The sequence below is a fragment of the Anneissia japonica genome, unplaced genomic scaffold (genome assembly GCF_011630105.1).
Source record: "Anneissia japonica isolate Jap-2015-1 unplaced genomic scaffold, ASM1163010v1 scaffold287743_len2803612_cov181, whole genome shotgun sequence".
NCBI lineage: Eukaryota > Metazoa > Echinodermata > Crinoidea > Comatulida > Comatulidae > Anneissia > Anneissia japonica.
Window position 1 is genome coordinate 134,019 of NW_022733259.1, and position 16,480 is coordinate 150,498.

General features: G+C 34.7%; 2 protein-coding genes across 3 annotated transcripts; one reads left to right on the forward strand and one right to left on the reverse strand.

The window, feature by feature from the left end:
* Window positions 1-3,900: 3,900 nt before the first annotated feature.
* Window positions 3,901-14,245, forward strand: LOC117116032 (aarF domain-containing protein kinase 1-like). 2 transcript variants are annotated; one of them, XM_033259966.1, is made up of 10 exons: window positions 3,901-3,973; window positions 5,023-5,209; window positions 5,465-5,548; window positions 6,073-6,273; window positions 6,807-6,965; window positions 8,481-8,639; window positions 9,291-9,407; window positions 11,054-11,200; window positions 12,213-12,410; window positions 13,111-14,245. In XM_033259966.1, exons 2-10 carry the CDS (start codon window positions 5,030-5,032, stop codon window positions 13,495-13,497), a joined length of 1,632 nt encoding a protein of 543 aa, XP_033115857.1. In that variant the 5' UTR covers window positions 3,901-3,973; window positions 5,023-5,029; the 3' UTR covers window positions 13,498-14,245. The 2 variants fall into 2 exon arrangements, with proteins under 2 accessions (XP_033115857.1, XP_033115858.1); XM_033259967.1 differs by having other exon boundaries at window positions 3,914-3,967.
* LOC117116034 (multifunctional methyltransferase subunit TRM112-like protein) lies at window positions 14,244-16,433 on the reverse strand. The gene is made up of 4 exons (XM_033259970.1): window positions 16,276-16,433; window positions 15,862-15,963; window positions 15,674-15,766; window positions 14,244-14,637 (listed from the first exon to the last, which is right to left on the reverse strand). Exons 1-4 carry the CDS (start codon window positions 16,372-16,374, stop codon window positions 14,536-14,538), a joined length of 396 nt encoding a protein of 131 aa, XP_033115861.1. The 5' UTR covers window positions 16,375-16,433; the 3' UTR covers window positions 14,244-14,535.
* Between the last annotated feature and the right edge of the window lie 47 nt (window positions 16,434-16,480).

A 16,480-nucleotide genomic window follows, 5' to 3' on the forward strand; every position in this document is an offset into this window, starting at 1 on the left:
CTTCACTCCCTGTGATTTAACCACTATATATCTGCTCAAATAATTTAAAGATAATGTGTTGCACCAAATTATCTAGAACTTTCCAAATATCATGGTTTTTGATAATAAATAGGCTTCTTTTTCATGAAAGTTTAGTGAGATAATCTAAAGTAGATTTAAAGTTAAAAATAAAAAATATTTCCCTTACTGAAGTTTGTTTTCATCAGTGAGAGGATTGTAATATTTTCATGTAAGAAGTGTGCATGAATGATTCAGTATATACTGTATTAAGGCCAACTCAGACAGCTTCGGCCGACGCAGCCCGACGCGACAACAAATCGCATCGGGCTGTGTCGGATCTGTGTGAGTTGAACGCAGACGCGATGGTGTGCGTCGGGGGCAGTCGCGTAGTAGAATATTAAACGTGTTTAATATTTCTCACGACGGCTTAAGACTGTCCCCGACGATAAATCGGGTCGGGCTGCGTCGGCCGATGCTGTCTGAGTTGGCCTTTAGACGGCATTACCAAGAGCAGATCCAGAGGAAAAATTTTGGTTTGGGGAAATGTTACATGCGAACAATCGAGTGAAGTGATGGAGGGGTGTGGGTGGGGAGTGTGAGTGTTTAGAGACTTGTTTAGAAAGGCTTAACCATAGACACTGGTATATGGAATTTCAAATTTCAAAAATTAGCTTGTTTTAAAGTATTGTGCTCCCCTCTGCTAATTTATTCCTCATTTTTTCACCTTAATCCACCCCAGATTCCTATAGTTAAGAATCTTTAGATCTCTCATAGATCAAATTATTCAATTCTAAATTAGGTGAGAATAATATGTAAAATTGATCTTCACAACTTGCAGTATATTTATATACTTTATGTGATGAAATAAAGTTAGGTCTTACTGACAAAAAATGTGTCCTGATTTTCTTTCTAAAGGTTTGGCATATACTGTATATACCAAGGGAGTTGTAAAATAATCATTTTATACTTGACTTTCCTATCAGGAAAATACAACACAAGAACCTATATACAGGTATTATGTAAAACCGAGTGATAAACTGATCTGCAGTAAAAACATTCAATCATCACGTCATACAGATATACCGTAAAAACCTCGAAATAAAGCCCTGGGCTTCGTTTTTTTGTTTTTTTTTTTGTTTTGTTTTTTTGCGAACTTTGGATGGGCTACTTTTCGAGGCTACTTTTGCAAGGTACAGATGGGGGCTTCTTTTCAAAATGAATGCTGTCAATTTTGTGAATTTGTATTATGAAACAATAAATAAAGGCCACTGTAACATCAATCTGTATCATGGAGTGTTTTTAAATAGGTTTAAATCACAAAAACTACTCTAATAACTAAGCCTGTTTTAAATTTATTTTGTTTTTTGAAATTCATGAACAGTATATGTACTGTACTATCGAAAAGAAGTCTATGCTATCTTGAAAAGAAGCCCATGTGCTTCTTTTGGGCTAATTTTGTAAACTAAAGAGGGGGCTTCAATTCAAGATGGGCTTCATTTTGAGATTAAGACCATTGGGCTTCAATTCGAGGTTTTACTGTACTATATAAAAATTAAGATACGATGTTTATTTCCATCGAAATCAATAAGAAAAAAAATACAATATGAACATGCACATTATGTTAAATAATAAATAATTGAGATAATGGAGGAGATACAACGAAAAACAAATACAGCTTGTTTAAAAGTTTTCAGTACCACCGTTACGTAACAGTTTAAGAAAATTTAGAACAAGGACAAACTCACCCACACATCACGGAAACAAGAAGCATAAAATGTAAATTTAAAGGTACTGTATTCATGAATATGTTTTCATGTTGAACTATTACATGCACATACTCTAAGTATACACACATTAATTTAAAATAACGGACCTTTAAGAGTCCTTTTAAACTGCGCCAGCGTATGTGCACATTTGGCATGTAAGGCAGACCATTCCATACTTTTGAATCTGAAGACAACACCGTTTTAACCATTTCAACTGGAATTAGGAAATCATCTTTGTTTCTGGTATTATAGTTGTGGTTTTCACGATGAGCAGTAAAAAAATTGTAAAATTTGTACATAAAAATAGCAACTTCATTTATATACATGTAAAAAAATATTCAAAACATTATATTTAAGAAATAATGGTTTAGTTGCACACAGATACGAACACGAATTATTATATACACTTTCCTGGCATTTCCCCATAGTAACAAACTATAATTTAATTTACGGTAGGACCTATAAGCTGTATGATTGATAGAGAGTGAAACCTTTGGTAAAAACGTTTCGAATTTATTAAGAACGCCAATATTTCTAGTTTTTTCCACGTCAATTCTCATCAATTATTCCTAGGAAGGTAGCTTCATGAACTCTATCTAATTTGCACTCATATTATATATAGGCCTACTCACTTATATTATTAGTCTGCATACAGGTGCCCATAAAGTGAGTCTTTTTTTTTGCATTTAATGACAATTTGTTACCACGTGTTGAGCTTTATTTTAATATAATATACTGTCATCTAATTAGCACCTGTTGTGTATCTAGAAGCCTTGAAATGGGGGTGCAGATGAGAGAGGGGATGGAAGTGAAGTGGTGGGGGGCTGTCTCTTATACACATCTAGATGTGTATAAGAGACAGAAAAGTGACAATGTTAAATCAGACTTAATACTTTTGTATTTTGCCGAAATGAATAAAATAAATGCGAATTCTTTTGCTACTAGGCACCAAACTTGACTAAGTGCAGTGATATGTTTTATTTTCATTGAACGTTGCAGTGCTATTTACAATGGGCTTTGATATTTCAAAAAGCAGCCAAGGATAGGTCTAGTATGTAAACCACACTTATAATTTTTACAAATTCAATTTGTAATTGGTCAATGGTAGCTCTATTTGGATTGCTTAATATAAGTTTTTTAAATTGTTAGCTTATAATTTAAAAAAAAAATCAAACTTTTACAAAAACGTGACACAAAAATACAAAACGACTCAGCAGTAGGCCTACATGTAGAATTGCTCAAAAGAAGGCAATGCCCATCTGTCTGGGAGACAACAGAAGAAACAAAAATATGTAACAGAAATATTAAAATAAGTATTTACCTGGCGCTTAAATACTATTATATAAAATATTGTACAATTAATATCATTATTATTGAAATTATGACTATTATAAATTAAAATTAGAAGAGAATTTGTTGGAAACACAGATTGACCCTTTCAATAAAATCGGAGTTAAAACTAATTGCAAGATTATCTTAGACAGCAATATTAAAGTTATCATTTGCCAAACACTAATAAAACTATATTAAATCTTTTTATTACAATTAAAATCATTAAATTAAAACGAGAACTTATAGACTAGTTGGAAATACACTGCTTGACTGATCATTCAATAAAACTAATTGTCAGACCATCTTTAGTACAAATCAATTTGTATTAAAAATCCATAGGCATATACCTTTTTTTTTTTTCTCTTTTTTTTTTTATCCTTGTATTTATTTGATAGACAGCATATGCCTAATAATTTAAATAATTTGACAGGGTTATATTTATAAATAATAAGAAAATGTCCCTTATTTGCATCATTCGCCCTAGCTAAATCCGCACAAGTTGTGTCGTTCGCACTAGTATTGTATTTAGCAGGTGCTCGAGTTATCACGCTCAAGATTTGTACTCTCGCTCGAGTCCTTTCGATTGAGTTGTTCGTTATTTATGTTCTCGGCTGAATTAGTAATATTGTACAGACATATAGATTAAGCTATTAATATAAAAATATATTAATATTATTTTATATATAAATAAATTAATCAAAAAATATTTATATATAATTATATTTTTATATAAAATTTTATAAAACAAAAGAATACATTATGAATTATTTATATAAGTTTGTAATAATTTATGTGCGATGATCGAATTTGCAGCAGACAGCTTGAGCCTTCATGTCGCACAGGCTTACTGCAGATATATAAACGGAAGAGTTCGTGTAATGTTTTTTATCCTTTATGGTTTTTATATAGGATAGGCCTAAAATGAAATTAAACGCTTGTATGAGTAGATCATATAATTTAATCTATATCGATAGTCAATTTCTAGACCGACTTAAGGCCTAAATAAGGCCATGCTAGAGGCTAGCCCTAGCCCCCTAGGCCCTGGGCCTAGGTAGTACTAGTAGTAGAGGCCTAGGCCTATGGTGTCGTACTGCCGTGGTACGTGGTAGTAGAAGCAGTAGGGTAGGCCTAGCAAGTCAAATCGGCAATAAACCCAGGGAGTTGTATTGTATAGTGACAAACCACAACGGCAATAAACCAAAACAAAACGGCAATGATAAGTACCAAAACGGGCAATGACAAATACTAAAACGACAATGCACAAAGGAGAAATCAAGAGGCGCGCCGCCAAGTGCGGGACGAATTGTTTAAATTTCTCATTTTGTCACCCTTATATTGTGTTTCCACAATCTTTTATTTATTGAATTTGTATGTTGTTATGGTGTTATTAGGCCTATTATTATTATTATTATTATATTTTTATTATTATTATTATTTTTATTATTATTATCATGTAAACAACGGAGTCAGACAGTAGTATACATGCTGTTATTATTATTATTATTATTATTATTATTATTATTATTATTATTATTATTAATGTTTTTCCCGTTTTTACTTCTATAACATATTGCTGTAGTCTCATTTTGTGTGCCTTTTAAAGTTTTATATATTTATTTGTTTTATTGCCGTTTTGGTCCATTGCCGTTCTGGTTTATTGTCGTTTTAAACTAGAAAGCAGCAGTAGTAGTAGGCCGAGCTAGACCCTACCCTGCTGACTGGGATTAGGTTTCATGCCTAACCCTAAGTTAAAACCTTAACCATAGCCACTGTGCTATTAGTTGAGCTTATGAGGCAATGTTTAATTAGAACTATTGTAATTTATTGCTATGAATTAAACAAAAAGTAACACTCAGTGATAATAACAAGTGGACAATAAAATTGATTAAACAAAATTATTACTAAAGTTCATTTTCTTCCACAGCAAGAATATGTCTTCTTCAAAGATTTTGACAGCTATTCGAGACATAACAAGATCAAAACATCGAATCGCATGGTTGGTAGGTGGTACAATATCCTCTATTGCTGGAGCAACTTATATTCTGGAAGACAAGAACGTAGATAAAACTTCATTATTGGGATTTGTGCGATTAGGTCGGACTTTCGTGACAGTGAGTACCTTTTTGATACTTCATTTAACCCTCCAGCTAAAACATAGGGGAGCAGAGGATGGAATTGAACCCGGTACCCACACAGCAGAGTTTTTTAATTGCGCAGATGATTAAAAACAGTCTGGCTGAGCTATGCTGAATTAAAATTTAATCTGTATTGTTCCAATCCAAATGTCTCTCTTTATTTGGAATAACGTTTGTTCTATGTTTCAAATGTGAAGTAAAGAAAAACTAATAATCTTTTCTCTTCTGTAGGTAACATCAATTGTGGTGGACTACAAATTGTCGCTGTTTGGTAAGGAGCCAAGCATGTCGGATTACCAACCCACCAAGAATAATGTGAGTTTTGAATGACTTTTGTACAGTTCACCCTCCATCTCGAGATAGACCGACCCCTCTAATTCTGAGACCCCTATAATTCGAGACCACCTTTTCAAAGAACCAATTAACAATCTTCGATCTTTTAACATTAAACTAACCCTCCAAGTGGTGACTGAAGAACAAGACCACCCTAAATTTTCTGGTTCTAAAGGTGGTCTCAAATTTGAGGGCGAACTGTATTTCTTTAAAGCAAGATACAAACATTTTTTAAATCTCGGCCACAGCCAATTAATGGTTCCATAAGAAGCATTAGGAACGTAGGAAAATATTTTTTTTTTTCAAATTTTTCTAAAAATTAAATGAATTCGATTGCTTTGAACTTTTCAAGCAATTCAAATGTTTAATTTTATTGTTCAACTAGCAATTCTAGGATAATAATACATGTTAGTATATGATGTAAAATCTTTTGTTCATTCATTTGGTTATTTTTATATTTAGATCAAAGATGAGAGAATATTTACATAGGTTGTACTATCTTTTAGGTTCACCTTCGGTCAGCTAAGAAACTCCATAGTTTGTGTTGTAAAAATGGTGGAGTATTCATCAAACTTGGACAGCACTTAGGTGCATTGGATTATCTCCTCCCAGAGGAATATGTCAACACACTGAAGGTTCTCCATGACGATGCTCCTCAGTCATCTCTGGATGACATCAAGAAATTGGTTGCTGAGGACTTAGGGAAGGTGAGACTTTGATAATTTTTTATTGGTGCAATATGTGAACAATGGCCTGTAAACCTCTATTTTACACCAGGCAGGAGTGGGCATAAAAATTGGTCGGTGGGCCAAAGTTAATTTTTTATTTAACACCAACTGCCGCACCCAAACATTTATGTTTCCAGTGAGCTTCCAAATGCCTTCATGCACTGCTTTTCTACCACTTTATGCTCAGTTTAATATTATATTTTACAAATGGCCAGTTTCAGGCAGTAAAAAAACAAGGTCTTTTCTAGCTAAAGGCAGTTGGCAGGCTGCACATATAAGGTTTTTAATTGATTTTCGCGGGCCGTAAAAGAAATGGCTGTCGAGCCACACTTTGCCCACCTGTGGTTTACACTTTACTGTGACAAATATTTGTGACTTGCCCATTATATTGTCATAATGATGTCAACACCCTCCTCTCCCCTTCAGATCTTTTTCTAAGCCACTTTTTCCAGGGTGGGTTGACCAACATGAATTATAGTTCCATGATAAATACATGCCTTGTATCTTTTTAGACTGACAACATATTCAAGGAGTTTTCACCAGTGCCAATTGGCACAGCTTCTCTTGCTCAGGTCCATAGAGCAACTTTGATGGATGGCACAGAGTTAGCGGTCAAGGTTCAACATCCAAAGGTCAAGGCTTATTCGGAAGTGGACATGAAATCGATTAGTGTAAGGTCGTACTTGAAGAAAAGTACAGTACTACTAACCTGTTAATGTGCTTCTGTCTTAAGCTTGGTTTCCATACAATCGCTACACGCTATTGCCGACAGTTTTCGGTGATGCTGATTGGTTGGTTGAATCGGTTAGCCTTCCCGATTGTGTCAGGGACTGCCACGCAGTACAATGTTTGCACTGAACGATTTTAAGGAAACCAGGCTATAAGCTCTGTTCACACTATCAACTTTTAATTTTTAATTTTTAATTTAAAAAAATTTAAATTAAAATTTTTTTAATTAAATTTTTTTAATCAAAATTTTTTTAATTTAATTTTATTAAAAAAATTTTTATTTTTTTATTTTTTTAAAATTTTATTTATTTATTTTTTTTATGTGGCAAATAATTGTGATACCCATAATGGGCATGATGATGTCATATTACACCTATAGGCCTATATGGGCACTAGTTTCTATGCTAATGTGATTTTTTTTACCGTAGTAGTTTCGCTGGTATTGGACACAAAATTGAGTTGAATTTGGGTGTGGGCTTTTATACCCAGGGAATCACCTTTTCAATCAAAAAGCAATTTTTTAGCACTACAAGCCTAATTCAAAGCTAAGATTTGTTTAGAGTATTTGTAACAGTCAGCTATGCAAACTCATTCAAACCATACCATGGGCTTTTGCCCAAGGAACGGCTGGTAGGTAAAATTGGCCATAAAGTAAGGGGTGGGCTTATACTTGAGGATTGCTTAGAAAATATACAAAAATGTGGTTTTTTTGTCACAGACTGGCAAAAAAAAAATGTAGATTTTGACCACGCCCTAATTATTAATACCAAGGTAAATTTTAATGTTTTACTATGAAATAGCATCAGACTGACATGCTCTTCAAATTTGATGAACTGTGATTGTTGTTTATTGTAATTGATTAATATTATGAGCCTTTAAAAATTGTAAGTTTATTTGCATTTTAATAAATATTAAAACTATAAAATTTGAAATACTGTACATAAACATTATAACAAAAATATAAAAATTAACAATATTCATCTATGGATCCCGAAAATTCATATTCTAAGCTTTCAATGGATGTACACTTGGATACTTTACTTTAATTTCAAAATATACCAAAACTGAAATAAAAGTTGGGAACTGCCCTACAGTATTAGTATTATTGTTCAGGCTCCGGAGGAAAAACAAATTTTGATATGTTGTAGAACTGATTTTTCTAAGACAGAAAAAAGTTGTTTGACGAAAAACTGGGGAACGGTGAATGAGATACAGATTTTTTAATATTTAAAAACTGGGGGAAAAAGGGGCGTAACTGCCCATTTTTACACCTTATTTCCCCAGTTTTTAAATATTAAAGAATCTGTATCTCTTTCACCGTTCCCCAGTTTTTCGTCAAACAACTTTTTTCTGTCTTAGAAAAATCAATTCTACAACATATCAAAAAAATTTTTTCCCTCCGGAGCCTGACTTTAATGTTGTTGTTATTATAATATTGTGTGTATTCTTCTTAACAGTTTCTACTGAACAGTGTTGCCTGGTTTTTCCCTGAGTTTGAATTTCTTTGGTTAAGTGGGGAGATGAACAAGAATCTACCATTAGAGTTGGACTTTGTAAAGGAAGGAAAGAATGCGGAAAAAGTTGAAAAGCTGCTAAGTCATTTTAAATTCCTAAAAGTAAGTGAAAAACCTGCAATATGATGATGATATATATCTATGTTTAAAGTCTATGTAAAGCTCTCTCCACACTATAATAGTTTTTGAAAGTAGGGTAATGGGGATGTTTCTGTTTTATCTGAACTGATGACCCTAACTTCCTTCCCCCTTTTTAGACATTCAATCAGAGTTCAAACTAGAAAACATTTGGCTGGCACCAGCCAAACCATAAAAATTTGCCTACAAGGAGTCCAACATGTTTGACGAATGTGTCTCAACCCGGAGCCGAATTGAGCCTTGGTTGACGGCCCACGGGAATAAAGAAAATCCTTGACGGGGTTCACAGCGAGAGCTTTTATGGTTTAGTATGGTCTAAATTGTGCTTTTAGACTACAGTACTAGGAATTAGCAATCAAAATAACACTATTTGGATAGGCAAATCATTATTATTTTTATTTTTGATCCGACGAACTAGTCTTGATGTTGGACGTCTGGGGGTCCAGACCCATTTATAATCCCGGATAAAGATAGACAAATGTAGATAAAATGTCTTGCCTAAGAACACAAGTGACTTACACAGTGAGAGTTTTGAACCCCAGACCTCAAGGTTGAGAGACCGAGCCACAACTGTTGCGCCAACCACTTTCTGCTATAATTTTTCTCAATCTACAGATTCCAAAGGTATATTGGGAATTAACAACTGAAAGAGTGCTAACAATGGAGTATTGTGAAGGAGGAAGAGTAAATGATCTAGAATATGTAAACAAGAACAACATAGATGTTAATAAGGTAAGAGGGCCATTTCTGTATGTATACAAGTCATGTGATTTACTTTGGGGGGAGGGGGAAAATGACCCCAGTCACAGAATTTCCAGCAAGGTCGTCGGGGCAAAATCAAATCTCGAATGCTGAAAGTACAATTCAAGCCTGCCTTACTAAACTGTCAAATTATTTTAGGGACTAAAAATTGTTTAGTGCGAGCAGTGCTGCTGTATGTGTGAAGAGTTGTTTACTATTGTGATTGTACGGGTTACATTGGTGGCGCTAGCTCTTCCCCGACAGGGGACTTTTAACTTGCATGGTTTTCTATCAAATTATATTTTTAAGTAAAGATTTCCATAATTAACACAAAATGTTATTATTTTTTAATTAAAAAAATTTGAAAAATTTAATTTTTTTTCCAAATGGGGGGAAGGGGTTGGGGCTATGCTTCCCTGACAGGGGTGTGTGGACCCCCTTGTTGGGGAGCTTCGGCTCCTCGTCGGGGAATTCCTGGCGCCGCCCCTGATTTACTTCTACCCAAGGAATTCAAAGTACAGGTACTGGAACAGCAACATAGAAAAGAATTTTCTTGATAACTTTTTCTTGAAATGTGTTTGTGAGTCTGTTAGCCATATGCAAGACAGATGATTACTGCAAAAGTGACAATTGTTGCAAAACCTTTCCCTAGAATCCAAGAGGTGCATTCTCCACCCCTTTAGGTGGTCTGTTTACAACCAAAAATATATTACACGTTTGTTTATTATGGAGGGTAAATACATTTCAGCTCCTCCAGAGCCTGTATTAGTGGAAGGTGTTATTGGAGTTGCGAAAATGGTCAGTTCCCAAAAAATGTGTATTTAAGTAATAATCTTTATAGATATCTTTTAATTCAATACTTGTCCTGGGTGTTTTGTCTATTTCGACCCCAATAAAACACTACAGTAAGTCTGATTTTCTCAATGCTTTGCTAGTTATCTTTAATACTTCCAATATAAACCATTATATGGTAGCAAATACCAATGGTTACGTATGACATCCAACCAACGGTACGATACATTAGATACGCTGTGTAACCAACGCAACAATACATACGATATGCCATCTAAACCAACGTCACGATTGAACTACAAAACAGTAACAATAGATAATAAATAATGGTACTCTCACAGTTAACTAATCATATTTAAATTAATAAGACTTAAGCATTGGTCCTCATATCCTATATTGCCATGCAAGGCCTATATTAAGAATACATGCTAAAGCGATCATCTAAACATCCAGATTATATTATATAATTTAGTTATGTTTATATATTACTGTATATAATTAAGCCTACTTACAAGGTGTGCTCGGCTATGGGTCGATGAAACAGATTAATCTTAAGATTGAATTTTGAAAGATACTTTTGTATTATTCTCGACATACGCGCATATATAAGCCATATGCGTGTTTGCTGTAGCAACAAGAATGCGAAATAATGCAAGATGCGAAATGGCCATAACATTGGGGGCTCTAGGACATACATTTGGTTGGGTAGGGGAGTGGTTAGTGAAGCTGTCTGACAGGTGGGACTCCAGGGGAATATGTCCCCTAGCAGCAAGAAAAAAGGCACAATTTTATTGCTTGATGAATTATGTGTATTATTACTTATGATTTTGGTTTATTTATCCTAGGTTACAAGGGACCTTGGTAAACTGTATAGCGAGATGATCTTTGTTCACGGCTTTGTACATTGTGATCCACATCCAGGCAATGTCTTGGTTTGGAAGGACTCTAACGGACAGCAAGAAATAATTTTGCTGGATCATGGACTTTACCTGGTACACTATTCAATCTTAGAACAGATATTAAAGGAAAATGTTAAGCCGGGCACACCCTGCAACATTGTTGGCAGAAGAATTTATCTCTGCCCTGTGTGAGCTTGATGGCTGTTGATTATCAGTGGTTTTTCTGAGCAGATGATTATTGAAAATGTTCTGTTTTTATGGAATCGCAATCATTGGCACAATGTGTGCCTAACTTTAATACCCCACCATGTAAAGATTCTTAATTTTTGGTTTGGTAATACATTTTTAATTTGCTAGTTGGATCCCAGACGTCTTCAAAATCTAGGAGGGATAACAACATCATATGTGTCAAAGACAAGCGAAACCAAATTGTGTTTCAGAGATAATGGCCAAAACATTCTGGAATGTCAACATTTTTGAAATATATTTTATTGCACTAAACGAACCTTTATATATTTATACATCATGCTGTTGTTATTTTCTCCATTTTCAATATCAAAACAAAAATTGTTAAGGATTTGGTGACGATTTCTGCCCGAGAAATGCCCAAAATTGTAAACTTCAAAGGCTGATTTCTCAAATATTGTTCTTTAAGCAGCTGTATGTTTTAATGTTTAAACTAGATATACATGATTCTTTTACAATTTTTTGTCCCTCATTCTACTGTTCAACCCTGTGTTGATAAGCAAAAATCAATTTTTTGCAATTAGTGGTTTGGTTTTTCTTTTCCACATATTGTGGTTCATAAAAATGCCTGAATGAACAAGAAGAGTTTATTTGACGGCACTTGTGCAATCAAGTGCAAATTTTTCATATCAAAATAAGAATAATAAATAAATGCCCACAACCACTATTTCAAAACGCAACGTCCAACTAGATGTTTACTGATCTGTTGGCGGATCAGCGAATAAACACTGCTAACCAACAAATGCTTAAGCCGAGGATGTACATGATTTTCTGTGTGAATGTCATATTTGTTTGAACATATTAGTTCCTAAACTGGGCATTTTTTCCAGAGATTTTATAGTCTCTCTTTTTCTTGCAGACTTTACCAAATGAATTTCGATTAAACTATGCCAACCTATGGCAGTCGTTGATTGCAGCAAACTTAGAGGGAATCAAACTGTACAGCCAACGACTAGGAGCTGGTGAACTTTACCCCTTATTCGCATGCATGCTCACAGCAAGATCATGGGCTGTTGTGACACATGGAATTGATCAAGTGGAAAGGTCAAGCAAAGAGGTAAGGGTGTTAGAAATCAACGGCTTTCTACTGTACTGTCATTAAGGCAAAGTCTGAGTGGAAAAAGTGGTCCAGGCCTAAAGCAGATCTCAGTGCATCCAAGGTTATTGCATTGGAGTGGAGGATGGGCTGGAGATTGGGCTACATTTTGAGCAGCTAAAAATAACCATGAAGGTTTGAGGGTCAATAGGGACCAACTTTGGTTCAAATTAATCCTGCCAATAACAGTTACCCCAGTAATGCATAGTTTGCTTAGGATGTGGTATGTGTGTCATTTGGACCTTAGGGAAGTGACATCCTACCCTGAATGCATATTTTTTGTAACTCATTTTTCTTTCTATGTAATTTGTTATTCATTTTGTTTCATGCTATGGATAAGATTCCAAAATAAAGTTGAATTGACAATTAAAACATTGGACTTTTCATGCAAAAGGATAAGTTGTCATCTTTCAATTTTATTGAGACAAAACAGTACTGTAAAACAATTCAATTTTACAGAGTTTTTACTATACATGCTATTTTATTAACACTATTATAAAACGTAGTAAAAATATGAGATTTTAATCTGTAATTTAATTTTTAAAATCAAAGAAAAAAAAATCGCTGTTATGATTTGATAACAGGACAATTAAGTATTCCTTCATCTATTGTCTATTGAAGAGTTAGGAATTCAAAAACTATATTTTCTATTTTATTTCAGGATGATATCATTAAAGCCAGCATAATAGAATATTTCCCACAGGTTTCCAAAATTTTAAATGAAGTTCCACGAGAAATGCTGCTCCTTTTCAAAACAAATGATCTCCTACGTGGCATTGAATACGCGCTGAAAATTCGTAAAGATGCCAGCTCATTTATCAACATGTCACGCTGTTGTGTGCGCGCTCTTGCGATGCACGAAGTTGAGCAATGTGATGGATGGGGATGCTTTGTGCGTGTTCTAGTGAATGCAAATTACAATCTGTTTAAGATACGAGTGTATGAATTAGTAACACGCTTTATGTCGTTACCGCTTATGCAATATATATCAAGTATACTTTGGACGAAGGAACCGTTTGAAGTACAGCCTACCAAAGTATTATTATAACAGCAACATGAACCAGTCAATTCTACAGAACTGATCATAGTTATTTTTAATTGTTTATGCCAATATAGTATGTCAAAGGGGTCAATATTTTCCCCATCATTTTTGAGAGGCTGCAAAACACATTCTCAGTATAACATATACAGTACAGGAAAAATACTGTAGCCTTGTGCTTAAAATGGCTCTTTCATCGGGCTGTAGTCTCACAGTGAACACATATATGATGTTACATTGCAGCGAATTAAAGGTAGTGAGGTCACAATGTTTGTATTTTCATCAAGCATTAATTATTAATCAGCATTTTAGAGAACCACTTTAATTTATGATTAAACTTAACATGACTATAGAAGTTAAAACCAAAATTTTGCATAGCAAATTCATGCTAAGCACATGGCATGAAGATTGTACTGGCTTTTATATTGTAAAATAAGATGATTTTCAATCTAAAATGAATATCTTTAATTTGCCTAATTTTCAGATACTGTAGGTTATAGAGGTTGCTTTCAATTTGCGCGGCAACGCAACTCTAGAACGGATTCACTCATCCGTGACAGTGCTACGTTCTCTGCACAACTTAGATCAGGTGAAATTGCATCCTACGTAATTACGTTCTAGGTCCTATCGTCGTCGTGCAATTGAAAGCTCTCTAATGGTACAGTGGCATCTTTTAAGATATATTGGCAGGGATTTTGAATTGTAATTATAGAAATAAAACAAATTCCCGTTTAATAAATGAGCAATATATTATCTACCTGTTGACTTTGATCTTTTTATTTTGAGATTCTTCTCACTTGTTTTTTCTGTGAAATATGTAAACTGTAATAGTAAGCACAATAAACAATAGAACTTTAAAACATCTCCCTGTCCAGCTATCATTTGGGCTAAAGTTGCATTAAGTCCACAAAGAAACAATTTCCTTACAAGTTTGCGAATTGGACAAAACCAACCTAATATTTACAACGTCACAATGTGTACCGACTAGGCTCTCTACCTACTCTCCCTTCCTCATTCCATACATTGTTTTTACAGTATTTTTCCTCATCAGGATCCGTCTTCATTTAGTAGCATATTTGGAATGCCATTGCTTACTGGAAACTTTCTTCCACTTTCTGGACACACAAGATTTCCTTCTACCACCTCAATCTGCAAAGAACAATAACAATGTCCCTGTTAAATATAATAATAATACAAACTAGATCATAAACTATCTCCCGCAAATTCATAATATTTGTACGTTTTCGCTGCTTTATTATCAATTTTCTCACGGAAGCCTGTGTCAGTGAGTATCACTATATGCAGCAAAATTAAATTAGGTTAAGAAAGCCAACTGAAGCCAGCGCCTGAAGGTTGTCGGTCGACACGATTCTATAAAGAACGCAACATGACTATGTACGCGCAATGGATTGTTCTTAATAACCATCTGTTCAGACTGCCTCCGACGATCAGCAAACGGCGCCACGTCATCTAGCGTTCACGCAGTGAGTGCCTGGCCTTAACCAGATCTCCCAGAAGTGTCTTCTTCCAGCTTGTGAACCTTGCACTAAAACACAGGTACGCAAAATGCGGGCTACGGGCCCCATGCAGCCCAACAGCAATTTTTTTTTTTTTTTTTTGCGGCCTGCGAATGAATTACAAACCTTATATGTGCGGCCTGCCAACCATCTTTGCCTGATACTGATCGTCTGTCAAAAGTGAATAAAACTGAGCATAAAAGCAGTGCGTGAAGGTCTTTCGTAATGCACTGGAAACTTTAAAGATTGGGTGTGACTCTGAGTTAAATCACACTTTCGCTCTCCAACACAATTTTATGCCCACCCCCGCACTATAACAAGCAAATTTACTAAATATCCTTATTCTGTATACATCATTCTGCTTAGCTGTATATGAAATTTAACAGTAATTTGTAGATCCTTGTATGTATTTCCATAAAAGTGTTTGACGTTCCTGACATTGAAATATATTTGTTATATTTTACCCGATACTGTATAAAATATTATATAGTCCTTCACTGAACATCTCAGCAAAAGTATTTCTCTAGTTTTGCTTATGTATATCAGATTCAATGGTACCAGAATAACAACTTAATCTGCTCCTTATTTGGATCAGAAGTGTTTATTTATTTACTATTGTATGTGCTTGTTTTTTTGTTTTATTACAATGTTTGTTTTGCTTTTATTACCTCTAGTAATACTCTGTGAACCTCCTTCAAAAAATCTTCGTTACTCTCAAATTCAGCGATTGGTTCTGGAGGGAGTGCACCCACAAGATCCAACTGTAAAATATATAATCGTAAAACAAACATCATCATTAACAATGCATACATGAACTAAAATACTGTAATCTATATCAATACAATACTGTACTCACAGTTTGCGCCGCTTCAAAAAGAGCTCGCCACTCTAGTTTTGGAATCATCCTTGAAACAAAATCTGGATTGAAATCCACTTCTACAGTTTTGACTTCTTGAGCCTAGTGAGAAATATAGCAAATGCTAGTCGAATCTGTCATATCATTAATCACACAGAACTAGGCCTAGAACTTATTTTATTACTGCCAAGAATGGCATTGCATATTGTTACACCTTTGGTGCAATCTTTCTCGCACTCCTTCCCCCTGTTACAGTTTCCCCTCTTGCCATGGCGGCCCTGACCAGCTGGGCGCTTAGTTTAGAGAGGTAACTGCCCTCTCTTTCAGTGGTTGCAAATCTCCTCACGAGGCTTGAGTCAGGCCTAGGCTCAAGCTCCTTTTCTCTTTGTTAAACAAACACTACTAAATAAATACCTCAATTTTTAGTGGATAGCCATTCTTGACGCCTTTGACATGAGATGTCAGCATGTTATGGGTTAAGAGTTTCATGTTTCTAAGTGTACTTAGACGCATCAAAATTGAAAGAAACACGACTCAAAACAAAAATCTCACATGGCATTCAATTTCTGTTGTTTATATTTATGGAACGCCAAAACGATACAGAATAAAAAAAATATTA

Coding starts and splice junctions, on each gene's coding strand:
- LOC117116032 (XM_033259966.1), top strand. CDS start 5,030: ATGTCTTCTTCAAAGATTTTGACAGCTATTCGAGACATAACAAGATCA. Junction 5,210..5,464: donor TAGGTCGGACTTTCGTGACA/GTGAGTACCTTT, acceptor TCTCTTCTGTAG/GTAACATCAATTGTGGTGGA. Junction 9,408..11,053: donor ACAACATAGATGTTAATAAG/GTAAGAGGGCCA, acceptor TATTTATCCTAG/GTTACAAGGGACCTTGGTAA.
- LOC117116034 (XM_033259970.1), bottom strand. CDS start 16,374: ATGCGTCTAAGTACACTTAGAAACATGAAACTCTTAACCCATAACATG. Junction 15,767..15,861: donor TTTTTGAAGCGGCGCAAACT/GTGAGTACAGTA, acceptor TATATTTTACAG/TTGGATCTTGTGGGTGCACT. Junction 14,638..15,673: donor TTCACAGAGTATTACTAGAG/GTAATAAAAGCA, acceptor TGTTCTTTGCAG/ATTGAGGTGGTAGAAGGAAA.